The sequence below is a fragment of the Xenopus tropicalis genome, chromosome 3 (genome assembly GCF_000004195.4).
Source record: "Xenopus tropicalis strain Nigerian chromosome 3, UCB_Xtro_10.0, whole genome shotgun sequence".
Lineage (NCBI taxonomy): Eukaryota > Metazoa > Chordata > Amphibia > Anura > Pipidae > Xenopus > Xenopus tropicalis.
The window spans coordinates 61,233,880-61,261,187 of record NC_030679.2 but is presented as its reverse complement, the minus strand read 5'-3'; the positions used below and the strand labels follow the sequence as shown (position 1 = coordinate 61,261,187).

General features: G+C 38.9%; 1 protein-coding gene across 3 annotated transcripts; it reads left to right on the top strand.

Annotated features, from left to right (window-relative positions):
- Positions 1 to 1,734: 1,734 nt before the first annotated feature.
- On the top strand, positions 1,735 to 22,957 carry nap1l1 (nucleosome assembly protein 1 like 1). 3 transcript variants are annotated; one of them, XM_012958788.3, is made up of 17 exons: positions 1,774 to 1,904; positions 9,856 to 9,884; positions 10,453 to 10,479; positions 11,388 to 11,476; positions 11,575 to 11,677; positions 11,791 to 11,932; positions 12,020 to 12,100; positions 13,910 to 14,038; positions 14,525 to 14,596; positions 15,385 to 15,524; positions 16,172 to 16,317; positions 18,178 to 18,197; positions 18,773 to 18,895; positions 19,639 to 19,671; positions 20,414 to 20,464; positions 20,686 to 20,718; positions 22,259 to 22,957. In XM_012958788.3, exons 2-16 carry the CDS (start codon positions 9,868 to 9,870, stop codon positions 20,689 to 20,691), a joined length of 1,179 nt encoding a protein of 392 aa, XP_012814242.1. In that variant the 5' UTR covers positions 1,774 to 1,904; positions 9,856 to 9,867; the 3' UTR covers positions 20,692 to 20,718; positions 22,259 to 22,957.
- Positions 22,958 to 27,308: the final 4,351 nt, after the last annotated feature.

Sequence of the window (27,308 nt, the reverse complement as noted above, 5' to 3'; positions counted from 1 at the left end):
CCCCGACCTTTTATGCCTGTGAGCCACATTCAAATGGAAAAAGTGTTCCTGACGGTGCCAATAAAAGCAATAATTGGCTATTTAATTGCCCGTATGTGGACTGTCAGCCTATAGGAGGCTCTGTTTGACATTATATTGGGTTTTTATGCAACCGAAACTTGCCTCCAAACCAGGAATTTAAAAATAAGCACCTGCTTTGAGGCCAATGGGAGCAACATCCAAGCGGTTGGGGAGCAACATGTTGCTCACGAGCCACTGGTTGGGGATCACTGTCTTACACCCTAGTTGCACTTCCTAATTAGGCTAGGCCTGTTTTGGTCTCAACTGTCTGTTTGGCATTCAGCCAATAATCTGGGTAATAAATGAAAAACATTTATATATTAAGATACTCGCCATATTTTTTTTCAATCAATATTGCTTAGTTATAATCAAGTACGGTTAATTTCTTATTACAGAAAGAAAAGCAAATCAATCAAAAAGTGTCAAATGTTTTTTTCTAAATTAGCACTGCTGTATTTCAGAGCTTTTTGGAGAACTGGTTTCTGTATGGAAGATCCCAAACCTTTAATTAAAGGCTTGGACTTACTCATCAGGCAAAATACAGAGCTAGGGTTGACACCTGTCCAGTTTTGAACTGGACATCTAATTTTTTCAAATGACTGTCTAGTTCAAAACTTTCTATCCAGTTTAAAACATTGAGAAAACTGGACAGAAATCCAAGCAATTGCATCCAAGTGATGCAGTAAGTCTGCCCTGGCGCCATTACCCCACCTGACATTAGGGTACCCACCCCTAATGCCATCAGCCCCACCCCCTTTGTTCAGGTTAGGCACAGGCAAAGGTAGCAACCCTATTCCTAATGTTGCCTGTTTCTGAGGATGTTTAAATCAACACTAATTCAGGTGCAAATTACAGGGAGACACTCTCACTCCAGCTACTACATGAGCCATGGCCACCTGCGAGGTACAGGTGGTGCAGCTTTAGAGAGCCTCAAAGTAATTTGTCAGGCAAATGCCAGAAGGGTTCTGTCATACACCAATGCACTACTTTTTGTGGACATGTGGGCCTCTCTGTCACAAGGAAGCCAAAAAGGTTTTTTTTCTATAGGATGACTGTTTTTTTCAATATGAGAATCCTAACTACTCCTCTAAACACAATTCATAAACAGAGAATTGTTCTATGTGCTCATGAGTTATTTTTAATTAATTTATACCTATATAATTCATACCATAGAACAATGTGTAATGTAGGTCTCTATAAAAATACACTGCATCAACAAGCTCATATGTAAAACCCTGCTTCAGCTAAATAAACAATTTTTATAAATATATACATTTTTAGTAGTATATGTTATTGGGTACTCCTAAATAGAAGATTGCCATTTTAAGAATTAAGGGCTGCCCCCTGGGATTATAGGATTCACAGTGCACACAAATAAACTACACATACATGCTAGGCCCCATCAGCCAATGAATGGACAGAGTTCTCCCTTTACTCCCACATTTCTTCCTGTTACAGTTAGAGCTGTAACTATCCATTGGTTAAGTATTAATTCTGGTCGTATAGCTTTCCTTTAAAATCATTGCTAGTCACGACTTATGTATGTTGAACAAAAGAAGGTGTTAACATCAGACAGATGAAAGAGCCGCACACGCGTACTTTGCCCCGCCCTCGCTGAAGCGCGCCCTAGCACTACCCAACCGGCGCGCGTTGTCTAGGAAACGTGAGGGGGGGGAGCAGGCGGGCAGCTGTACGTGGTGACGCTTTCTGTTCTATATGAGCGCAAGCGGCGGGATCTCAGCTCCTTCTTGTTTTTTGCCGCCATCCAAAAGGGGCGCTTCCTTCTTCCTCTCGGCTCCGGGCACTGTGCGGCTGCCCAGGTTACTCCGGCCTGTCCATTACCGGTAAGAGCGGGCTGCTTGGGAGTGGAAGGCAGCGATTAATACTATCATGTCTTTGTGGCTTGCTCTCGGGTATGTTAAGTGCGCATCCTACCGGCTCCGTTATCCGCGGAGTACTGCGGCGCGCATCTATAGCAGTAGGGGCAAGGAAACACGTGCATAGCCGAGCCAATACGAGTGCGGCGATTTAACCCAGACTGTCACAAGTATCTATGGGGCTGCGGTCGCCATAGCGGATCCTCACATGTTTGTCTGAGATGCCTAGCCAGAGCGATACCCACCCTTTGCTATGTACGAGACAGCCGTGGAACGTTCTGTTCTGACAGCCCAGTAGTAATCGCCATTATAGCGCGACGTAGCAACAGGCACCGAGGAAGGCCGTATGACTGGCGCAACCTAATGCGCAGTAATGGTGTATGCCTCATGGAACCCATAGTCACTGCATGTTTGCATGGCACTGGCTACAATTTTCTTTTAAGTATTTTATTTAACTGCGTCTTTTTACACATGTGGCCTCCAGGGAGTGCCTTGACCCTCCAGAACTGCGACACTGAATCGAATTTGGGGGGGGGGGGGTTAATAGCGCTGCTTCGGCTGTCATTCTGTGGATTGACTAGACCTGTGCTGAGCACGCTAGCAGCGTACGGGTTAATAGCGCGCCTAGTCGCTCTCATGCTGGTGAGGCTGCACTGCCAGCTACACGTAACGAAGTTCCGGGACTGGGGAGAACTCGGCAGTTTCCGGTGCCTGATGTGATGCGAGACGGGAGGTTGCGGCACCACGTGGTGAGCGGCCTAAGCGAGGCCGGGATAGGCTGACATGGCTACAGGCTCCGTGGCGTCACTTTAACGTTGCACTACACTGATGGGAGCGCATTGCGGGGAGTTAAAGGTCCCTTAGTGGCCACTATGTATTTTGACGGTCTGAACTAATGATCCCTTCTCTGTAGTTTGTGCCCAATTCTAAAGAGTCTAGCTGACATCTGTCCCATGTGCACTACTTCTGTTGTGCCTTATAAGTGGAAACTGGCTGTTATAAATGTAATTATTTAAATGGAGGAGGTAGTAAGACTTATTTCATTAATAGCCCCCTGCACATTTTCAGCTTCATCTCCTGTGAGAGTGCTTGTGGCACATAACATGACAGTTGTTAAAGGGGAGCTAAAACTGAATAAAGAATTAGCATTGCCATATTTGCCCTTATGCTTTGGGCTTCTTTACCAATCCAAGACCACCACTGCCCTTTATCAGTGAAAGTCTGTTCCTCCAAATATGTTCCTGTAGCTCTAACTTTTCTGCTGATTCATAGTATGTGCTCAAGGCTCATGTCAGTTGCTTGGACATAGGAACTGACCATGTACAGTCAGTATAAAATTCAAGGAACTATGCTATTTAGTAATCAATTTAAGTGCACATGCTATTTACATTACAAGGCAGTATAGAATCAGTGCATGCTGTCAGGCCTTCAACCCTAAGCCTCCCTTCCAAGCAAGAACAGTGAGCCTGAGCTGGTGGCTTGCTAGAAATGTAGTGACAAGTTTGAAAGTGTAAAGTGAGTTTACTAGAAAAATACAGCATTTCTAGTCATAACCTTTTTTTTCCATTAAGGCTTCTTTAAAAATGACTTTCTGTTAACACATGGCTGTAAGGCCAACAATTGGTTCCTACTGTGGAAAATGTTCAATTCTTGGTGGATTTTCCCTGTGGGAAAAAAAGTAGAATATTTGGCTCCTTGAAGAAATACACCCGTGTTGAGTTGTAAGCTTTACTAGGAAGGGACTGATTTCATTAATGGAACCCGGTCTATAATGTTGTCCTCTATAAAACATGTGAGGTTCACATATTCCCAGGGGACCTATATTTTATTTAGATAAAGCTGTTCTTTTGTTACCCCTAATTGTAAAGCTCTTTAGTTTTTAGGCAGTGCACAAAAGACAGAATAGTGACTGTACTTACCTGCATTTCATTAATAAATCTGCATGTTTAGTCCTCTGCTTGTGTGGGTTCGCTTTTAATGCATTTGTCAAAAGAAATTCCTGATAAAAAGCTGGCCTACTTTAGAAGCTTGCTCATTTGGAATGGTCACCAATAAGCAGCGAGAGCCGGCAGGCCTGTGCACAGCCCCATACATGGACAGATAAGCGGCCAAGTGGGTCTGAAGGGGCCAGACCTTAAATCTGCCCTGTATGGCCACCTTAAAGGTGAAAGTGCATCTTTCAAATCCTGATTGATCCAAAGGAATGTGAAAAATACATCGCTAATGGTGTACTGGCTACATCAGATCAGTAAACAGCTTGGCGAGTGTTCCTCAACTTTACAGCTCACTATTACATAAACCTCTTCTAGCCTTAATGGATTTTTAATAAATGAGGTCTTCTATACGATTTATACTCTAAGCTGGACTTTCTCTGTTAATAGTATCCCTTTTGTGCACTTGACACCAAACTGCACTGCAGATGGCTCTATATTTGTTTTCTTTAACTTACCTTTTTATTCATCAGCACTTGGTTTTAAAAATGTAGCAGCTATTTGGTTGCTAGGATGCAATTTACCCTAGACACCAGGCAGTGATTTTAGCGGGACTGGAATATGAATGAAAATGGGTCAGAGTAGAAAAAGTAACAAAATTGTAGCCTCACAGAACAAAAAATTTTGGCTGCTGGGGCCAGCGCTGGGAAGAAAGAAGAGGAAAGCAAATCAAAAGCAGTTAAGTTTATCAACCCCAGGGTATTTCTCGACCAAGATTACAATTTAGTCCTACTAAAACTATATGTAGCTTATATAATTTTTTTAATCCTTAGTTCCTAGCCTTATATTTATCTGTATCAAATCTAATCCACCTCTTAGTGTGCCCAGGTTGCCTGTCTGTCAAGATACCATTGCAAGGGTGACTCATCTGTTCGTAGACCAACTGAAGCGATTCAGGATAACATTGCATTCAATACCATCCACCAATTTAATAATTAACACATTAAATAAAAGTGCTACAGTGTTCTGTATAGGGTCCATTACCATTGGCAACTAATTTGTACCCAGTGTTTCAGCCAATTCTCCATCCATGTACGAATAGCACTGCTAAGACACAACAAACAGACTGTGTATCAACAGACTTGGCAAGTCTACTGCAACATGATCAGTCTGTCATAAAACTGGCTTGTAAACTGCTCCAATACATAATCTTGAATGTGAACTCTTAAACGTTCAAATAACTTCTCCACATCAAATGTCATGGCTACAGATCTAGAATGTCAGGGTGAGACTGTAAACTGCTTGCAGGTGCAGGTTCCATAGATAACCCCTGTTTATTTTCCTCTTGTGTTATTCAGAGATTAACTGATTAATTCGTGCATCTCTACAGGACTACAGTATATAATAGCTCTAATGTCAAATAAAAAATTTGTTGCAAATAAATGGATTATTTGTAGATTCTACATTAACATACTTTTTACATTTATAGGTTGTAACTTTTTGACATTACTGGCCTTTTAAAACACTTAAAGTAGCCTTTGTTGCTGCACAATAAAATGCTGATGGTAGTCTTGAAACTGTTGCCTGGAGAAGTACAGTCTGAGCAGGGAAGTTATGTAACAAAGAATGTGCAACATCTGCTTCTGCTGTGCTAGTCACCTATAGGATAGCAGTTGCACTGACTGGTCACCTGCTTAAAGCAAACATTTTATTTGTTGATGCACCAGGGAAAACTTTGTACTTTTTATGCATATAGGGGTATAGCTGCTATGCACTGAAGCTTAAAGGAGAATGCAAGTCAAAATTTTAAAAGCATACTGCCCAATAGTGCTCCCATTGTTTAGTAAAAACCCCACACTTTTGGCTCACCTAATCAAATATTTACGCAGTCACACTTGCTTCATATTTTCTATCTGTTTTCTTGAACAGGCAGCCATCTTTAAAAAGGTATTCTCCCTTCCTTTCCCTCCTTGCTTCATACTGCACGTTTCATTCCCCCCCCCCCAACCAGATCCGCTTCTGATTGGCTGGTGGGCATGTGTAGCTCAGAACAGCAGACAGGATCAAGTTACACACATGCTCAGAGAATAGGAAGGCTGCTGCTGGCAGCCTGCAGGAAAGGGGAGAGAGATTTCATTGATGTCACTGTAGTCTTCACACTGCTGTTGGCTGCCAGCACCATATCTCAGAGAAGCAAGCAGGGATCTGGGAATTTAGATATGCAGTAAGTACATAAAAAGAATGCCTTTAGACTGACTTTTAATTTATATTAACCTTTCATTGTCCTTTAACTGCACCCTAAACTCAAGTCTGTGACGCAAAGTAGTGCTGGGCGGTATGACCAAAAATTTATATCACGGTATTTTTCAAAATTATATCGGTATCACGGTATTTGACGGTATTTTTTTTTCCCCATGCATGATTAGGTGACCACCCCAAACACCCGCCACCCGCACACCCCCCCATCCGCACGCAGCCCCCCCACCCGTACGCACCCCCCCACCCCACCCCAAACACCCCCCATCCGCACGCACCCCCCCACCCCAAACACCCCCCCATCTGCGCACACACCCCCCACCCCACCCCAAACACCCCCCCATCCCCTTCACATAAATATAACCCCCCACCCCGCCCCACCCCATCCCACCCCCCCCAAACACAACCCCATCCCCTTCACATAAGTATAACCCACCCCCCCATCCCCTTCACATAAATATAACCCCCCACCCCATCCCACCCCCCCCCCAAACACAACCCCATCCCCTTCACATAAGTATAACCCACCCACCCCCACCCATCCCCTTCACATAAAATATAATTACTGGCCAGGCACCCCCGACAGCTCACATTGGTATCCGACTCTGAATGCGTCCTAGCGATGGCGCTTTTGTAGAGTGTGCGCGCTGACGTCACGTGCGCACCCGGAAGTATTCAGCACACCGGTATGTCGAAAATTCATATCGGTTTAAAAAAAAACACCGGTGATCGGTTTTTACCGGTATACCGCCCAGCACTAACGCAAAGCTTCATTTCTCACAGAGCTGTAAATGTTGACTAGATGTGTTTCCAGCATGATTAAATCTGTTACGATGTTGCCCCACTAAATGTTATATAGGGTGTTATATTTTGAGCCTCTCAGTAGTAATTTTTGGATATTTGATATAGCACCCCTATTGCCTAGTTATCCAGTAGTACTAAAACTACATATGCATAGTTAATAAACATATCAACCAGTAACATTTTTCATGTGTCTTATGGTGGTGTATATAATATACAGGCATAGTGCCAATGTTTGGCAATGAATTGGTCACATTGGTTGGATGCTTAAGAGTGGGCCATACTATTAGATATCCATTTTGCTGCGAGGAAGCATGAAATAAATAAATTGTAAAGTATCAGGATAAGTCACTGGAGTTCCATGACCATTGTAAAGGCACAAGGTAGAGTACATATACAGGCCATTTTACTCAAGGTGACTACAGATATCCTCCTTTTACAATGGGCAATATTATAAAATTAAATTTTTATTAAATCATGTGACAAGTTAATGTTCAGTTTGTACAGAAATGGATTTTGTGTAATATGCAATTTCAAATGTGCAGAGCTTTTTTTTGTGATTTGTCCAACACTGATACCTGTAGAGCTATAGGTACACCATCTTTTGGAAATTAATATATCAGTGGTGGTGGGACTGTGATGTAAAGGGGGTGTTATGACACACAGGGGTGGTGTCATTATGCCAAGGACCAAATGTTCTACAGCATAATAAATGTATCTTGTGTGACCTACCTGCTGTGAGGCTGGCATGCTTAAGCCTGTAAGTTTAACAGAGCTTGGGGTAAAGGCAGCAGAATTTCCCATTAGAAAATACATAGGTCAGGGTGCATTTCCAAAATGATGCCCTATATAATCAGTGCTCTGTTTGATTTAGATCAGGTTAGGCAGAAATGCTGTTGGCAGAGGACATCATTGCGTAGAGGTTGTGGCCTTTAGCTGGGAGATCTGCATGGTTTGATGTAATTGTTTGCTGGTGTAGTACATAATGTGCGTCACCTAAGTATGAAATACATGGTGTACTTTTTACAGATATTACTGTATAATTTCTGATTGTATTCCTGTTACTGTGATCTGAAGTTCAGCGTGTGGTATATTCGGAGTATGAACTGGCCCACCATGTAGCAAAGATATGCTTATGATTCTACAATATGAGTGGGTCTTCCTAGTTTTGGCTAGCTTTATGCTGTCTTTACAGGGGCATAATGTGGTTGCACTTAGAAGTTTGACAGCTCCCTGATAAGTTGTTACCCTAAGAAATTCCAAATTCTTTTCTTTTGTTGGTCAGATAAAATAGACCTAAACTATATACATTATTTAAATCTGGTTTGCTTTGGTCTTGTAACTCACAATCACAGCAAGCAGCCAGGCGCCATTTTGTGAGCACTGTTATTAAAGCAAGATTTGTATTGCCTCAATCTTGTTTATGTGCCAGAATTGGGGACTTGGTGCCCATGCACTGGTTACACAATTAGATGGTTAGGAGGGAGGGGAAATGAGGTCAGTGGCATCTAGGAAGTGCAGATTGAAAAGTGAAATTAATTTCCTTCCCCACTGGATGAATTAATAAAGGAATTTGGGTGTTTAATTTGAAAAGGACATCTTGTACAGCTTTTTATTTCTCTGCATTGGGTCCCCTTTAAGCAGTAAAGGGAACTGCAGTTTACCTAAAACATGTGAATATTGTTTGTTATGGGAAATAAGACTACAAGTTCAAGATGCTTCTGCTATTACTGTAATGCTGCATTTGGGTTTGACTGCCTGCTGCTGCTGCCATAGACTCCACAGAGTTTTGGGCCATGTGCTTTTTCCTAGAAGCACAAACAAATGATTGGCCCAAATGTCACCTGATCTTCATGGCACACCTTTAATTCTTCGTGGTCTCTCTGGGTTAAAACCAGATATTCTAGGCTAGGGAGGTAATGATTAATTTTCAAATTGAAGCTTTCTTATATAGTTAAGCATTGCTGCATAATTATTGCCGCTTTAGTGGCACTCAAACCATTTTTTACAAAATACTAATAAGGCAGATCGCCACTTGGATATTTTATCAGGTTTAGTCTGTTGGTGGTAATAGAGGCCTTATTTTATTTTAATGTTTTTATATATTAAAAAGGGCACTCTTTTCTTTTATATTGGCAGTTTCCTTTTGGGTGAAAGTACAACCAACCTCTGGTAGTAGTAGCCACCTTATAATATGATGTTGATACTACTCCAGTTTGTTTACCATAGCTGAATTTTTATACACTGTATGCACGTGATTGTGTGTTTTTACAGAATATTTGTAGGTTTTCTATTTTTGGAAGTGGTGTCTTAACATGTGTTTGTTGCCTTGAATTAAATGAAATATGTAACTTTGGATATTGAGGTTTGAATAATTTTAGTGCATTTCTATTAAACTGTTAGCTCTTATGTTCCAGTTATAGACCTGCAAAAATCGCTGAGACTCCTGGGGGGGGGGGGGTTCTGAGTACTGCGTTTTTGAGCAAGCTGGGGATGATTTGATGTAGTTGGGCAGCTTGAATAAATTGCAATTTATGGACTAACAATCCCTGTTTTTCCAGGGCATTTCCTAGTAGCTTAATGCACAGAATGTCTAAATGTCCGATAGAGGGTGAGTGCAGTGGACTTTTTTTATGAATTGTGGTCACAGCCTAGTTGCACCCCTGCCTAATGGTTTAAAATGTAGTGGTGAGCACAACTTTACATTTTTTTGCTATAGTAGTGTTGAGCACTGATCCATCGTTGATGCCTTTGACTGTCCTGTAGTCTGGTATAAATATTCTGGAAATTCATTATCCAGGAAGCTTTGAATTTCAGGAAGACCATTTCCCATACAGTCCATTTTAATAAAAAAAAAAAAATAGAAATGTTATATCTATCGGGTGCCAACATTTACTCATTTTGCTCTAAAAATGTTTTTCTTTTCGAAGGTGCTGAACAGAATGGCTAACATAGACAAGTAAGTGCTCATTTTTTGAGTTTCATTTTTAATTGTGGCTAGTTTTGTAGGCTTAATATCTTACTGCAGCACAGTGGCTCTGTTTTGCATTTTGCTGCACAAGAACACAAGTTATTGTATTCTATTATTTCAATTGTCCCTGTATCCATGGCATGCTGCTGAACCAATGAGCATAGGTGGAATGCAACATGTAGCATCTTGCCTTCATTCCGCATGGTGCCATGGGTACAGTGAAAATAATTGGCTCTGTTAACTTATGTTCCTGTGCAGTGAAATACATAAAAAGCCACTGTGCTGCAAAGCATGAATACGTCCCATCGTGTAGTCCATCCTAGATATTCTTGGAACTTTGTCTAAACAGCTAGAAAGGGACCTAAGGCCTATGGCACACGTTTTCCCTGCAGGGGTAGATGCTGGTGGAGAAAAGACTGATTCTCCCCCACTCCACTCAGTATATTAGAGCATGGGTATGTTGACATGCACATTTCATTTGTCACTGTGCACAAATTATCTGTAATTGTAGTTTTTAACCCATTAGTCACTGGTTTCTTTTTTTTATATTGCATAGGACAAAGAAAAAAAATGCAGCACTCAGGTACTTGACAGTTAACATTTAAATGCAAAACCGCTGTAATTCAAGTCAATAAGAGGACAACCTGTAAGTTGTCTTGCATAGTTACATAGGTAAATGCAGCACACAGAAACCTATACTAACCGATCTATACACTCACATAAATTGTATATATAAACATTAATACTAACTGTAGATATTAGTATCACAATAGCCTTGGATACTATGCTTATTCAAGAACTCATCCAAGCCCCTCTTAAAGGCATTAACAGAATCTGCCATCACAACATCACTAGTAAGGGAGTTCCCCAACCTCCCTGCCCTCACCATGAAAACCTACCTACGCTGCTTCAAATGGAAACTCCGTTCCTCTAATCTAAAGGGGTGGCCTCTGGTGTGCTGAGGGGAAAAAAAGAACATCCCCTATCTGCCTTTAATCCCCTCTAATGTACTTGTGCAGAGTAATCATATTCCCTTGCAAGTGACTTTTTTGTAGAGAAAGCAACCCCAACCTTGACAGTCTAACCTCATAGCTTAAATCTCCCATCCCCTTTACCAGTTTAGTTGCACATCTCCGCACTCTCTCCAGCTCATTAAAATCCTTAAGGACTGGAGCCCAAAACTGCACTGTATACTTAAGGTGAGGCCTTACCAGAGACCTATAAAGAGGCAAAATTATGTTTTCATCCCTTGGGTCAATGTCGTTTTTTTTTTTTTTAATATATTTGCCACTGTATGACACTGCCTTTGAATTAGACTACTTATCTACAAAACCCCCCAGGTCTTTCTCCATTAAGGATACCCCCAACACACTACCATTTATTCTTAGGATCATGCTGCCTCATAAATATTTTAACTTCAAAGAAAAAATTTCTATTCTGTTCTATTCCAACTCCCTTAATGGGATGGATTTTGCATTTTTTTTTTTATAGTAAAGAACAGACAGAACTTGACCAACAAGATATGGAAGATGTTGAAGATATAGAAGAGGAAGAAGCTGGGGAAGATGCAAACAGCAAAGGTAACATTTTAAAATCAATCCCATCTTCTCTTCCTAATTAGAATGGTATTGACAGTTGTCAAACATATTTAATATACATTTTTTTTGTGACACTCTAGCTAGGCAGTTGACTGCCCAAATGATGCAGAATCCTCAGGTTTTAGCTGCTCTGCAAGAAAGGCTGGATGACCTAGTTGGGACACCTACAGGATACATTGAAAGGTACTTTATCTTGTATCGTATTATAGTACATTTTATCCAGCTCTGTAAATCCTACATTTTATTTTTTGTGTGAAGGAAGATTTTATGATTCCATCTTGTTAATTTCTCTTCAGCTTGCCCAAAGTAGTGAAAAGGAGAGTGAATGCACTTAAAAATCTTCAAGTAAAATGCGCACAGATAGAAGCAAAATTCTATGAAGAAGTCCATGAATTGGAGAGGAAGTATGCAGCTCTCTATCAACCTCTTTTTGACAAGGTAAACCATACATTACAATAAAACCATTAACTTGTGTGCCGTCTATTATAATTTGATTTTCACTCTAAATGTTTTTTTCCACTCTAGAGAAGTGATATAATAAATGCTACGTATGAACCTACAGAAGAAGAATGCGAGTGGAAAGTAGATGAAGAGGAGGACATTTCTGTAAGTGTTTACTGGAATAGCTTATTTGCAGTGCTTTCTAAAATCTTAACACTTTTTTTACTGTGAGGCTCAAGTTTCTGTGGTACAGTATTAAAAAAACCCTAATGTTGAGTGCTTCCATCTAGTCACCATTTGCTTGACTGTATGTGATGGTGTCTTTAATGCACTTATGTGTTTTACTGCTTTAAATATTCATAAACCGTTGCTACATCAAACTGCAGTCCAAAGAAATATTGAGTGGCTGTTCCTGTACTGTTTCACAGCCTTCTAACAACTGTTTGCCTTATTGCAAATGCACTAAAGTCTTCAGTGTTTTACTTGTTGGGAGGTAGGACAGAGAAAAATTTTAGTTACTTGGGCCCCACCCAGTCTTATGATAAATACTGATCAAAGTTGGATTGCTCATAACATAAATATTTCAGGTGATCACATCTCCGCTTGTAAGGTGATCAGGTAGAGAATTTCAGTGGGGTAACCACCCCTGTACACAGTTGTTTATGTAGTGCCAACACATTTATACAGTGCTTAAAAGATCTTGTTCATCATTGGCTTTAGCCCCTGCCCCAGTAGAGCTTATATTCACAGGTATTATAGACTCTTTATAAACTGGTCCCTGTTTTGGTTTAGCAGTTGTTTAACATGGAGTTGGTGCAATTCTGAGTGATAAAACCGTAACTAGTTAGTTTTGGTAACTGTTTGACTCTGCTTTTATAATGGTTTTGGAGTGCACATATACAAGACTTTTCCATTATTTTAGGTCATAGTTTTTGAAAGCCACTCACTATGGAACTTGGGTAACATGATTGAAAGGCTTCAAATCAATTTCAAATAAAGCAGCACAAAATAAACTTTGCAAAACAAATTGGGCAGAATAGATATAGAAAAAATGTAACCATCTTGTTGAAAGCTTTTGCCAATTTTGCCCAACATCACTTGGTGTTAATATAAACTGTTTTATATTGTTAAATGGTCATTACAAGTTTTCTAGTGACTGTAATGTAAGAAATCCTCTTGGAAAGATTCTGGTTGCAGGCAGATTGCCCTAGGAGGTCTCTTTTGTTAATAGCGTAGAGAAAAACGGTTACTGTGTCAGTCACCTTGTTGCAACCAATTGATAAATATTCCCCTAAAAATAAACAGTTGTAAAAATTGTGTGAACTTTTTTTTTTTTTCCCCCCTATTGAATATTTTTGCATTCCATCTAAATGACTGCAATATTTCAAAGCTTTTTCTATTCATACTTCATGATGCTCAAAAAAAACCTAAAGGAACTGCCACCTACTAAGTTAAATATATATTAACCATCCTGACCAGTCATATGTTGGGTGTGTTAATATTGAATGGGTGTTTCACCTTACGTGTTTGTATGATGTAGACTGGTTGCAAGTCTGTTAGTCGTCTTTTTCATTGTTGTATGTTCTCAGAATTAAGTAACTCTCCAATATGGAATTTCTGGTGACTAAGGTCTAATTTACAATAGTAGCCTTGCAGTGACTGGACAATGGAGAAGGCCTGAGTAAGTTTTCTAAAAATCCACAATCCACAGTCTCTCAGAGCAAGGGGTTAGTGACCAACAACGACCAGATTTCATGTTAGACTGGAAAGAGGCAGAATTAGGTAGCCAGTTAAACAACAGTGCTAATAGGTTAACTTAATACTTTGATGCTGGTCTGCTTACATGTAACTGTCGTGAATACAATCTACAAAACTTTGTATATTTTTGTTAAACTGTATATAGTATCTCTTAATAAAATGGTGCGGTTCAGTTCTAAATTTTATTTATGAATTGAGGTATTTACTTATTCCAAGGGGGACCTCAAGGATAAAGCCAAACTTGAAGAGGAGAAAAAAGATGAAGAAAAAGAGGATCCTAAAGGAATACCTGAATTCTGGTTAACAGTATTTAAGAATGTTGATCTCCTTAGTGATATGGTTCAGGTAAGTAAGATGTGTAACCTAAACTTAAAAAAAAAAATGTATATATATTAACTACACTTGTGAGTATGCCTATTAGTAATGCATTCCTATTGAAAATTATTACATTGCATATTAGAAGAAATTTCATAACCATATATAAGCACCAGGCTGCAGGCCTTTCAATTGTCAAAACAAAAATAGTAATAGTGGCACGTGCAAGTGACCAATATGAGGAAATTTTTACCTGGAAAGCAAGTGTTATGACTTCGCCATGGTGGTTATATTTTAGGGATATTAAGCGTATCTTTGCTATGATGAAGTCATAAGCTACTTTGTGTGCTCTCCATGTGTTATTTTCCTCATTTGTGTTAGGTTCAGGTTGAGCTCTTACGCTCACCCTCCCTGCCCGTGACCTATTTTTTTTGTTTAAAATAAACTGCCTTATCTGGAAATGTGGGTGTGATTTTGATTTGATTTTTTTTTAATTTATCACTTCTCCCCCCAAAGGAACATGATGAGCCAATTCTAAAGCATTTAAAAGACATAAAAGTAAAGTTTTCAGAAGCTGGACAGCCAATGGTAAGTCAAAATATGGAACCATAAACCCAGCAACAAGTTGAACTGGCAGGGTATTCCGGATAAGGGGTCTTTTTGTATTTTGGATCTCCATACCTTAAGTCTACTAAAGAATCAATAAAACATTTAAACACAGTAGGATTATTTTGGCTCCAATAAGGATTAATTATATCTTAGTTCGGATCAATTACAAGGTACTGTTTTATTACTACAGAGAAGAAGGAAATCCGTTTTAAAATTCTGAATTATTTGACTAAAATGGAATCTATGGGAGACAGGCATTCTGTGATTTGGAGCTTTCTGGATAAGGGATCCCATACCTGTGTGTATATATAAGTAAATATTGCCCTTTTACATCCTTTCCCTTGATTCCTCATTTAGTGATGGGCTGTGTGCTCCCTCAGATCACCTGGCAGGAAGTGATGTAGCTCTAACTGTAACAGGAAGTAGTGTGTAAGCCAAAGGCGGAACTCTGTGTCCATTTATTGGCTGATGGGGCCTAACATGTAAATGTGCTTTGGTTTGTTTGTGTGCACTGTGAGTCTTATGATCCCAGGAGGCTGCCCTTAATTCTTAAAATGGCAGTTTTCTATTTAGGCTTACCCAATGGCACATACTAAAGTATTTTTATGAAAATGGCTTATTTAGATGAAGCAGGGTTTTACATATGAGCTTGTTTATGCAATTTTTAGAGACCTACATTGGTTGGGGATATAGTTTTCCTTTAAACAGCTTAGCATGGCATGGTCAAGACATCTAGATAAACTCATGTGTATATTTTCCTCCTCCAGAGTTTTACATTAGAATTTCACTTTGAACCAAATGATTTCTTTACAAATGAAGTTTTGACAAAGACATACAAAATGAGGTCAGAGCCTGATGAGTCAGACCCTTTCTCTTTTGATGGACCTGAAATTATGGGATGCACTGGGTAAGTGTCATATTGGCAATAAGTATAGGTTTAATTTTTTGATAAATTTTATAAAGATACTTCAGAAAAATATGTTCAAGCTTGCATGGTGATCTCTCTGCTTCAGGAATGTCTAGCAAGGGTTCTTGAATGCATTGTATACACTTAACTTTTGGGGCTATGCCTAAAACAAAACTGAGAAGTAATGTGAGTTTATACTTTTGGACCATTAGTAAAATTTAAATACTAGGAGGTTAAAATAACTAGATATTGCCATCACTGTTTTCTGTAGTCTTAAGGACATCTTGAATTTAAAAAATGAAACTTTTTTTGAGTGCTTCAGAACACCTTTCCAATTTATTCACTTTTCATTTTTAAACTTTCAATGCCATACTGTTGGCTCAGTGTTAGCAACCCTAGGGTTTATTGAATCCAGACTCACTCAGGTCAGGTTGTGTGGGGTTGAATAGGCCCCTATAGTCTGCTAGCTATATGGAATATGTATCTAACTTTTGATCATTATATAGTTTTTGTGCACCAGTGGACTCAATATCAAGCTGTTCTTTGTATTTTTGTTTGTAGCATGCAAGTGACTTGACGTAAAATAAATTTTTTTTTTTTTTTTTTAATTAGTGCATGTTTTAACGTAATGTTTAACATGTTTCTAGGTGCTTAATTGACTGGAAGAAAGGAAAAAATGTCACTTTAAAAACCATAAAGAAGAAGCAAAAGCATAAGGGTCGTGGAACTGTAAGGACTGTTACAAAAACTGTTCCCAATGACTCCTTTTTTAACTTCTTCAGTCCGCCTGAAGGTAAAAAGCTTCCAGCTGTAGTAAAATGTAAATTGTAAAAAGATGCTACTGTAAAGTTCAGTAGAGCTTGGCCATACATAAGATTTGCTTGTATGAATGAGGGTATTGAATAAGGTTTTCTTTACCTGATTTGGTTGCTTGCATTCTGGAACACCTTGGGTTCCACCTCAAATCAGTTTTTTTGGTTTTTTTTCCGCTTCAAAATGCATCCGATAATTTTAATTTTGAAATTTGAATAGCTACATTCTGACTTTCCCACGGTTCTAAAACCATGTGACATGTGCTCTGATAAACTTCAGTCACACTTTACTTCTGAGCTGCAAGTTGGAGTGATATTACCCCCTCCCAGCAGCCAATTAGCAGAACAATGGGAAGACGGCAAGATAGCAGCTCCCAGTAAATATCAGTATAGCACTCAATAGTAAGAAATCGAAAGGTCCCCATACACGGGCCGACAGTAGCTGCAGATATTGGTCCCTTGGACCGATTCGGCAGCTAATCGGCCCGTGTATGGGCAGAACCGAGCGGCCTGGCCAACCGATATCTGGCCTGAAATTGGCTAGATCTCGATCGGCCAGGTTAGAAAATCCAGCCGGATCGGGGACCGCATCGGCTCGTTGATGCGGTCCCCGAACCGACTGCCCCATGGCCGCAAATGTAATTCGATCAGATTATTTTTTTTTTTAAGCTACTTGCTGCCCGATAACGCCCACCCGTAGGTGGGGATATCGGGTGAAGATCTTAGTGTATGGGGACCTTAAAGAGGACCTGTCACCCAGACATAAAAAGCTGTATAATAAAAGCCCTTTTCAATTTTTTATTAACACATCCATACCCATTATATAAGCATTTAAAAATCCCAGCTGTCAGTCATATATTACCTGCCCTGCCTCTATGCCTTAGGCATAGAGGTGGGGCAGAAAGTTACTTCCACTTTCAATTCAAAACTTCTTAGATGTTGCTGCACTCCTCACATTCCCCCTCCCTCCTCAGAATGTAATTGTGTAACCAGTGCATGGACATGGGCATTAGGTCCCCCCATACTGGCACAGAAACAGGATTTTGGCAGGATGCAATGCCTCCTCTGTTAAGTGTCCACAAAATGGCACCTGCCTGCTTGCTGCAATTGTGAATTCCAAGGCTGAAGAAAAAAGATTAAAATAATGTATGTAGTGTATGTAAAGTTTATATTGCTTGACAAACACAATAGAAAACAATTTGGAATTATTTCTTAAGGTGACAGGTCCCCTTTAACAATAGGTTACCTGAAAAAAGTTCTAATGTGTAGCGCTGGCTCCTTCTGAAAGCTCAGACTCGGGCACAATGCACTGAGATGGCTGCCTACACACTAATACTACAACTTAAAAAAAAAGTTGTTTCAAGAATAAATTGTTAAATGTTAGAGAAATATTTGCTATGTAAACCGTGCAATTTAGAAATAAAAAGTACACCATAAAAATCAGAATCACTTTAACTTCTCAGCAGTTCCTAATGGTGGCATAAGAAATTGATGAGCATTGGAAGCTCTACAGAATAGGTGCAGCTTACACACAGGTGTTCCAGGATGTTTGCTTTTTTGTGTTCCACTGTACAGCATGGCAGGAAAGCATAGCCAATTGTCTGTAGGTTATATGGGGCTCTGAACTGTCGGATGTAGGTGAGATTCATCACCTGCCTTCTGCAGTTCAGCTTGACCCCCTCAGTACAACCTACATAGAAATGAAAGGCTCAATTAACGTCTGAATTCCTATCTTGTGTACAAGTGGAGCTGAATCAGAAACTGACATCAAAATGACAGATTGCATTTAGTATTTTTACAAATCTTTATTTTTTTTTTCTTCCCCATTTTCATATCTTTAGTACCGGAGAATGGGGAGCTGGTAAGTTGAACTTTTACTCTATATCAAGTGACTGTATTAAACATTGTTAGCAATAGCTCCTATTGTTTCATATTAAAGTTAGCGGACAGGAGTGAGCGAAGGCCTAGTACAGCCTAAAACACTTGGATTAAAGCAAGCTTGCCTTCCCTTAAACTGTTAAAGTAGTAAACATTTTTTTCCCTCTATCTTTAAAATTACTCTAAACAACTCCCAGAATAACATACCTTAGTCCCTGCATTCAGTCTGATCTGGTTTCTGATTTTCTCTTCTTCCTGGTACAGTGTGAAGCCTTGCCCCCTTTTCCTGTTCACTTTGTTTTTTTAACAGTTCAGTTGCTGAAATGGCTAAAGAATGGATTTAACACATTAGCATTGGCATTTATTTAAATGTCCAAATTTTAGTTATGTAACCGAATACAGAGCACTTGTAATTGCCTTAGAATACCAGTGTCCAAATAAATCTTGGTTTGCCTACATAATATTAATCTAATGCAAAAACCAATTTCAGTTGGTGTTTAACCATATTGCTTTGTGGCAATCTTGTACTTTCCACCTAATGTGTTGCTGTCATTACAGGATGATGATGCCGAAGCCATCCTTACTGCAGACTTTGAAATTGGGCACTTCCTACGTGAGCGAATAATTCCTAGATCAGTGCTGTACTTCACTGGTGAAGCAATTGAAGATGATGATGATGATGTAAGTAACTAAATTTTCATTGTCCTACCAATTAATGTTGTGCACTGTAGGTTTTTAAGTTCATATTGGAATTTACATTAAATATTCTTGACAAACCATACACATGGTTGGCTGTTCAGAATGTTTATCAGTATACAACCGGTTTCAATATGTGCTTAATAGGTCTTTTGCCAATCCCTTTTTGCCTGTTGTCATGTGTCCCCAGTAATATTAAAAAGTTTGTATCTGAACCAGCACCTACAAGTAAACTGTTTCCTGCCAGCAGATGCCCCGATACAAAAACACAATTATTCGGACAACAGTACATTGTATTGAAATGCATAAAACCTTTCAATGTCTTGGTGTTTCTTCAGGAAATTTCTTTCTTGCACTATATAGGAAAATCCAAACCTTGGATATGGCTATTCACTGTTATAGTTGGGTTGAATAAAGACATACGTCCATCACATTCAACCATAATGCCTATATATAACCTGCCTAACTTCTAGTTGATCCAGAGGAAGGCAATAAAAACCCTATCTGAAGCCTCTCTAATTTGCCGCAGAGGCACCTATGCAAATTCAGTTTCTTTCCTGGTTATGCAAAAAGCTTTTTAAAACTTTTTAAAGGGTCACATTCAACATAGCATCCTACATGTGATAATGTAGCAACTTTTGCATGAAATTGAATTTTTAGCATGTTTTCCTATAAAGGAAGTTGCATTTGTGTTTAATGGTTTTTTTTTTCCCCCCTCCCCATTCTAGTATGATGAAGAAGGTGAAGAAGCAGATGACGAGGTAATTAACCAATGTAAAATTAAAGGGACAGTAACACTAAAATCTGAAGTCAACCTCTAGACTGCTATTTTATATATATCTTACTCCCAGAATTACTTAATGCAAAGCTCTGCTGCAGTTTCTTAAAAGAATGATCAGACATAAGCCAGCATTCCCGTTTGCTCTGAACCAGAAGTTAATTCATAGTGAAGATGCTTTAGCAGTCAGACTCTGCTCATTAAATTTAAATTGTAGAAGCTGCTAAAATTTTCCTGCAAAAGCGTCGGGAAGAACAAATGTAAACTGCAGATGCTGATAAGATGCTTGATGGCTGAAGTGGACTTCTGGGCACGGTGATATGCAGATTGTCTGTCTGTTGCTCAATCGCCCTTTCAGAAACAGCGGTAGAACATTAAGTGTGATTCTGGCTGAAACAATAAATCTGTATTAATGATATACCATTATTGTTAACAGTGTCCTGTTGAGTACTAAACAATTACCTATTAATCACTTGGCACTTATTCAGTAGAAAATATCATTTTTTTTCTGTGATACACTTCTAAGTCCTAAAATTCACAATTTATGAATGAAGTAATCATACAAAGTCACAACTGACCATAAATGTCCATAAATCTGACCAGACTAAGGCAGCATAAATCTGGAGGAGTTTGATCAACTAGTGGTGGTGACTTGTGCTTTTAAACCTATTACAAAGCTACCGTACTTCTAGTAATGGATGTGTGTTTTGTTTTGTTTTTTACAGGAAGGAGAAGAGGAAGCTGATGAAGACAATGATCCAGATTACGAACCCAAGGTGGGATTTACAAAACAAATAATGCAAGTTCTTACATCCTAGTTAATTGTGTGACGGGCTTAGTACATTGGTTGTTTAGTTATTAATAACCTGTACATTTTAAAATATATGGCTGCAAACTGCCCTCTGAAGCATGCTCTGTTTTTGCAAGTTTTTTTTTTTTTAAGACTAATGCATTTAATTGCATTTTGTATGTGTACTTCTTAAATTTTCCCTACTAGGTTTAATTGGTGTCTGTAGAGTTCTTTCCCTCGGTATGTAAATCTTGCCATTGAGCTGCTCTATTTATACACTAATGTGTTATGCCTCACCCAGCACTAATTTTGCTTAAGTCACTTTGCATGTTACGTAGAAATTGATTTTTTCAAATTGTCTAGCTCTTGTGTTTGACTCAAGCATAACAGGATATTGCAAAAAAAAATAATCAAAGGTGTTCCGTTTTGAAACACTTTTTCAGTTCAGGTGATTTTCAGAGAGTACATCAGAAACAGATTTTAAAATAAAACCACATTTTTTTTAATTAAAGGGGTGGTCCACCTTTAAATTAACTTTTAGTATAATATAGGCATTTATATTTTTAGACAATTTGCAGTTTGGATTTTTGGCAGCTCTGGTTGCTAGGATTGTAATTACCTGAGCACCCAGGCAGTGGGTTTAAATGAGAGACTGGAATATGAATAGTGGAGGTACTGAATAAAAGGCAGTGAAAAAACAATAAAATTGGAACTCTGAGCAATAATGTTTTGGCTGATGGGGTCAGTGACTCCCATTTAAAAGATGGGAGATATGCAGAACGGGACAGCAAATATTTCAAAAAGCTATAACAATTTAAATAATGACCAATTGCAAAATTGATAAGAATTGGCCATTCAATGCCATACTAAAAGTGGACTTAAAGGTGAGCCATTGCTTAAAGTATTTTTTTCACCTTATGTCTTCCTGGAGCAGCTCTTGGATAGGAGTCACCAACTGTTTTAGTCTGATACATTATGCTCAGCATAATCCCTGAGTTTCATTAAAGGCAGTGGTTATAATTTATGCAATAGTTACTAAAATTCCACAAATGTGTGGTGCTCCCAGACACTAAACCAACACACTATAGAGCGGGTCATTACAGGGATTCTGACGATAAAGATGCTACTCTTCAAGTTACCTATAGTTCATGGTGGTCATTTTTCCCTGACTCCTGCTGCACAAATATGGCAGCCCCCTCATAGAGAGACTTGGGGGGGGGGGGGGGGTAAAAGCATTGGGCAAATACTTTGTCTTTGCAATTATAATTGCCATAAGTTATGTCAGATTTTATCTTTTTAAAGCTTTTTAAAAAAAACAGCAGAAGATAGATGTAACTGAAAGCATGCTATCTGAAAACCACCTGAAAGGAGTGTTTGGAAGATGAACAACTCTAACTATTTTAGTTTTTTTATTTTAACCCGTACGACCTGCTGATTAAAGTAGTGCTTGGTATTTTGTGTTTTTTTTAATACGCACCAGGATTTGTGGTAGGCTGTAAATAAGAAAGGTTGGGGTGGGGGGTTATACATTGTGGTGGTAATTTTCCTTCACAGATAAATTGCACTACATGGTGTACAAATTGAAATAAGAAGGAGCTACCTATAAAGGTTTTAGTATTACCAGAGGTTGTGAATGGTTGTGGTTGTATCTTGCGTGAAGCTTTAACTTTCCTCTCTGTAACCATTTAATATTATAGAGCGTACACATGAGGTGTCTGGTGTGGATGCATCAAAGCAAAAAACGAATGCTTAATAAATTGTGTTTTTTTGTTTTTTGCAGAAAGATCAAAACCCGGCAGAGTGCAAGCAACAATGAAGCAGTGTGTACGTGGCCTTGAGGATTACCTGCACTGTAATAAAACTCAACTATTAGTTACTTACAGCCTTATGTTTTGTATCTTCTTGGTAGAATAAAGTAAACAATTTTTGTTAAAAAATATAAAAACATTTAAAAACCTGTTAAAATAGAAAGATCGTTCAACCTAGTATTTTAATGTTCTTTCCTGCCAGATATATCTATATGATGCAGAAATTCTTTACAAGCATGTTCTTCACTTGCTTCATAGTTTTGTTTCTTGTGAAGTCTCTCTCCATGTAGATATTAGACTGCAGCTGTGAAGACTCTCCAAGCTATTATAACAAGTACTTGTCTGAAAAAATATCCTTTCCTACAGAACCAAAGTTTTATTTTTTTTTTTTTTTTAACCTTGTAGTTTAGAACAGGTTTCAGTCTGCTTGCAATAGCTGTGCCTTCATTACTTTGTTCTCAAAATGCAGTTATTACCTTGGACACGGTAAATTAAAAATGCAACTAAACCTGGCAATGAATTTCCATTCAGACCACACCCATTGAATTCGTCTGCTTGTTTATGCTATGGGTTTTTGTATTTCGTGACTGTGATTACAAAGGAAACATCTGATTGGTCTACATAAGGTTGTTTAACTCTGGGGAGTGAATAAAACCTAGTATTTTCAGAAATGTGTGGATTTTTTTTTCTCCATGCCTTCAAGAAATTTATTTAGTGTCTATAAGAAACAAATTTAGAACTATTTGGTATTTGTTGCAAATGGCTTTCCCTAAATGGCTACGTCTGTATAAAAAAAAGTTAGTTTTCCTATTGCCAAAAATTGTGCTTGGAAACATTTGCTGCACTGTAAGAGACTAAAACATACATGGTGCTTATTTGAGATTGCCAAATCAAGCAGATACTTTTTTTAATTTGGCCAACCATCTGACCTTGGTTTGACCCACCCAGCAGTGTTTGAATAAGAATAGTGGTCTGGGTAAGGCTGTAAGGAGAGCCACTTAAATGGCCTACTAGATTCTTTGCCCAAAGGGATTTTCAGACCTGATAACATCTTGCATCTTTCACATGCAACCCAAATCTGCCCCTTTTGTGCAGTGACTGGCACTGAAATCACAATTTGCAGGCAAGGAGTGTTTGTGCTGTATTGATGTCTTCTCTGCTGGCAGAAAAAATGCTGATGTAGAATTTTTAGGTTGTCTAGCTTGCTGCAATTTGTGTGAATACTAAAGGTCAAAATAAGCTGCTAAACATTGAAGGTGGTGCGTTTTCATTTTTAATATCCTCATGGTTTAACCCTTTTACTGCCAGCTGTTTTGGTCAAAGCGGAACTTGTATTGCCAGACAGTTTTTGAACATTTTGCACTGTTTCACTTTAGGGGCCTTTCCTAGGGGGGACTTTTAGTTTACCAAGGAAAACAATATATCGTTTTTTTCAGAACAACCTAAGCTTTCAAAATATGGTAGAATTTTTGTGTAATTCCAATTCTGTAACAAGATATAGGCTTCTAAATGTCTAAAAATGCAAAAAAAATCAAATTTTCCATAATATAATCACATATACTAGAAACAAAAATTATTTTATGCACGAATATACAACTGATTTGGAAAGTCCCATGTCTCCTGAATGTGCCAATACCAAATATATATAGTTTTATGGAGATTTCTCACTTGTATAGGTCAAAAACTCCCAGCAGTACACTATCAAATTTCCAAAGCACTGCTCCAGAAAGCTGCATACTTTAGATTTCAAGGCCAAAAATTCCACTAACAGAAGGTTTATCCCAGAAAATTGTACATTTTTGGATGGAATGCAGAATAGGCATAACTGTCTGTCTACTCCAAAGTATCAAGTCACAATGCTTTCCTAAAGTTATTGGTTTTTATCAAAATTTTTGATTTTTTTTAAAAATCGCTTCAAAGCTTCCAGTCTATAGTATCTTATCTCCTACAGGTCATAAAGTAACCAAATAAAACACCCTAAATATGAACGCCAGGGGTCCACTGAACAGTTTGATGCCCAATATGTATAGGTTTACCTAAGTATGTGGCATGTAGGGGCCCCAATGTGAACATACCCCATATGTACTGTCATTTCTATCATTTCAGCTCCTGCAAAATCAACACATTTACATCATTATATGTGGGATAAAGCTAGTAAAAAGTACGCTTACCCCAGAAAGTCATATATTTTTGGAAAGTACACATTCCCCTGAATCTAAAATGGGTACCCATGTCTTTCTACTCCAAAGTACCAAGCCGCACAGCTTTTCTAAAGTTTGCAATTTTGATGACATTTCCAAAAATCCCCTCAAAGCTTCCACTTTGCAGCATCTTATCTCCCACATAGCATTAGGTACCAAGATAAAACACCCTAAATATGAACACCAGGGGTCCACTGAACAGTTTGATGCCCAATATGTATAGGTTTACCTAAGTATGTGGCTTGTAGGGGCCCCAATGGGAACATACCCCCATATGATCTATCATTTCAGCTCCTGCAAAATCAACACATTTACATCCTTTATGTGGGATAATGCTACAAAAAAGTATGCTCACCCCAGAAAGCCATATATTTTTGGAAGGTACACATACCCCTGAATCTATGATGGGTAAACATTTCTTCTTGCTTCAAAGTACCAAGCTGTAAAGCTTTCCTAAGTTTGCAGATTTATATGACATTTCGAAAATCGCATAAAAATGTTGCAATTTGCGCATTTATCTCTCACAATTTCTTGATAAAGATCAGATAAAGACAAATCACCCAAAATAGGAACACCAGAGGCCTACTGAACAGTTTGATGCCCAATATGCATAGATATACCAAAGTCTGCGGTATGTACTGAACCCAAAATGAAAATACAGCATAAGGATTTCTCGCCTGCCAGCTCAGCTTTTGCACACAGAGCCCCCTGTCAGTGTATTATGTGCCAAAACTTCCCCTAACTATACAGTGACCCCCACAAAACCATATATTTTTGGAAAGTACACATTCTGACAAATCCAACAAGGGTAAAGAGTCCTTTCTACACAAAAGTACCAATCTGCAGAGCTTTCCTAAAGTTATTGGTTTTTATGACATTTCAGAAAATCGCCTAAAAATGTTGCAATTTGCCGCATTTATCTCACACAATTTCTTGCGTACAAAGGCAAGTCACCCCAAATAGGAACACCAGAGGCCTACTGAACAGTTTGATGCCCAATATGCATAGATATACCAAAGTCTGCGGTATGTACTGAACCCAAAATGAAAATAGCGCATAAGGATTTCTCGCCTGCCAGCTCAGCTTTTGCACACAGAGCCCCCTGTCAGTGTATTATGTGCCAAAACTTCCCCTAACTATACAGTGACCCCCACAAAACCATATATTTTTGGAAAGTACACATTCTGACAAATCCAACAAGGGTAAAGAGTCCTTTCTACACAAAAGTACCAATCTGCAGAGCTTTCCTAAAGTTATTGGTTTTTATGACATTTCAGAAAATCGCCTAAAAATGTTGCAATTTGCCGCATTTATCTCACACAATTTCTTGCGTACAAAGGCAAGTCACCCCAAATAGGAACACCAGAGGCCTACTGAACAGTTTGATGCCCAATATGCATAGATATACCAAAGTCTGCGGTATGTACTGAACCCAAAATGAAAATAGCGCATAAGGATTTCTCGCCTGCCAGCTCAGCTTTTGCACACAGAGCCCCCTGTCAGTGTATTATGTGCCAAAACTTCCCCTAACTATACAGTGACCCCCACAAAACCATATATTTTTGGAAAGTACACATTCTGACAAATCCAACAAGGGTAAAGAGTCCTTTCTACACCAAAGTACCAATCTGCAGAGCTTTCCTAAAGTTATCGGTTTTTATGACATTTCAGAAAATCGCCTAAAAATGTTGCAATTTGCCGCATTTATCTCACACAATTTCTTGCGTACAAAGGCAAGTCACCCCAAATAGGAACACCAGAGGCCTACTGAACAGTTTGATGCCCAATATGCATAGATATACCAAAGTCTGCGGTATGTACTGAACCCAAAACAAAAATAGCGCATAAGGATTTCTAGCCTGCCAGCTCAGCTTTTGCACACAGAGCCCCCTGTCAGCGTATTATGTGCAGTAACCCCCCTAACTATACCGAGACCCCCACAAAACCATATATTTTTGGAAAGTACACATTCTGATGAATTCAAAATAGGTAAAGTTATTTTTGTACACCAAAGTTACACCTGGCAAAGCTACGCTAAAAACAGATTAGGAACACATATACAGGGATAAAAATGCAATAAAACCACAAAAATTGTGCAAATCAGTGAAACAACAAAATAAGTCACATGACAGTGTAATTAGAGGTCATGCCGCCGCTGCAGAGAGAAACCTTAAACACCAACAACGTATGGGACACGTCGTTGGCGTTTAAGGCCTTTTACTGCCAGCACGTATGCCATACGTGCTTGGCAGTAAAAGAGTTAATGAGTGAGCATGTTTCTTAAGAAGGTTGGTAAAATGCAAGATTTTTCCAAACTGATGTCAATTTGAGGTGTTTTAGGATTTTTATTTTTAAAATGTCCCAGAGATGAAACAATATACCTGTTTATTCAAAGTTGGAATTAAAGATCCTGCAAATATTAAAACACAGAATTGTAATTATGACATCACTTTGTACATTAGACCTGTTTATGCATGTCTACAAAGATACGTAATACACAAAGTGTATAGAGGCACACCTGGGCTTCTAAAACAGTTGTTTCAGGAGATGGCACTCCCCCAAGCAGAACTAGACAGCAAGAAAAGGTACTGGCACTCAAAGGGTTTATGTGTCATTTGTTTCTACCAACACGTTAAACATGAGGGCCTAGCTCCCCATTGTAATTACCTTTAAGTGCCACAGAACATAGAATTTATTCTTTGGATTAAAGGACTGAAGTGCCAGACTGTAATTGTACGTTCTGCATACCCTCCAGCTCGATCTGCCTGCCAACCTCAGGTTAGTGTCAAACATACAAACACGCACTTAATACACACATGCA

Bases quoted from the DNA above. Each gene is read 5' to 3' on its own strand.
- nap1l1 (XM_012958788.3), top strand. The intron at 11,933-12,019 runs GTAAACCATACA...TTTCCACTCTAG, and splicing joins ATCAACCTCTTTTTGACAAG to AGAAGTGATATAATAAATGC. The intron at 15,525-16,171 runs GTAAGTGTCATA...ACATGTTTCTAG, and splicing joins GAAATTATGGGATGCACTGG to GTGCTTAATTGACTGGAAGA.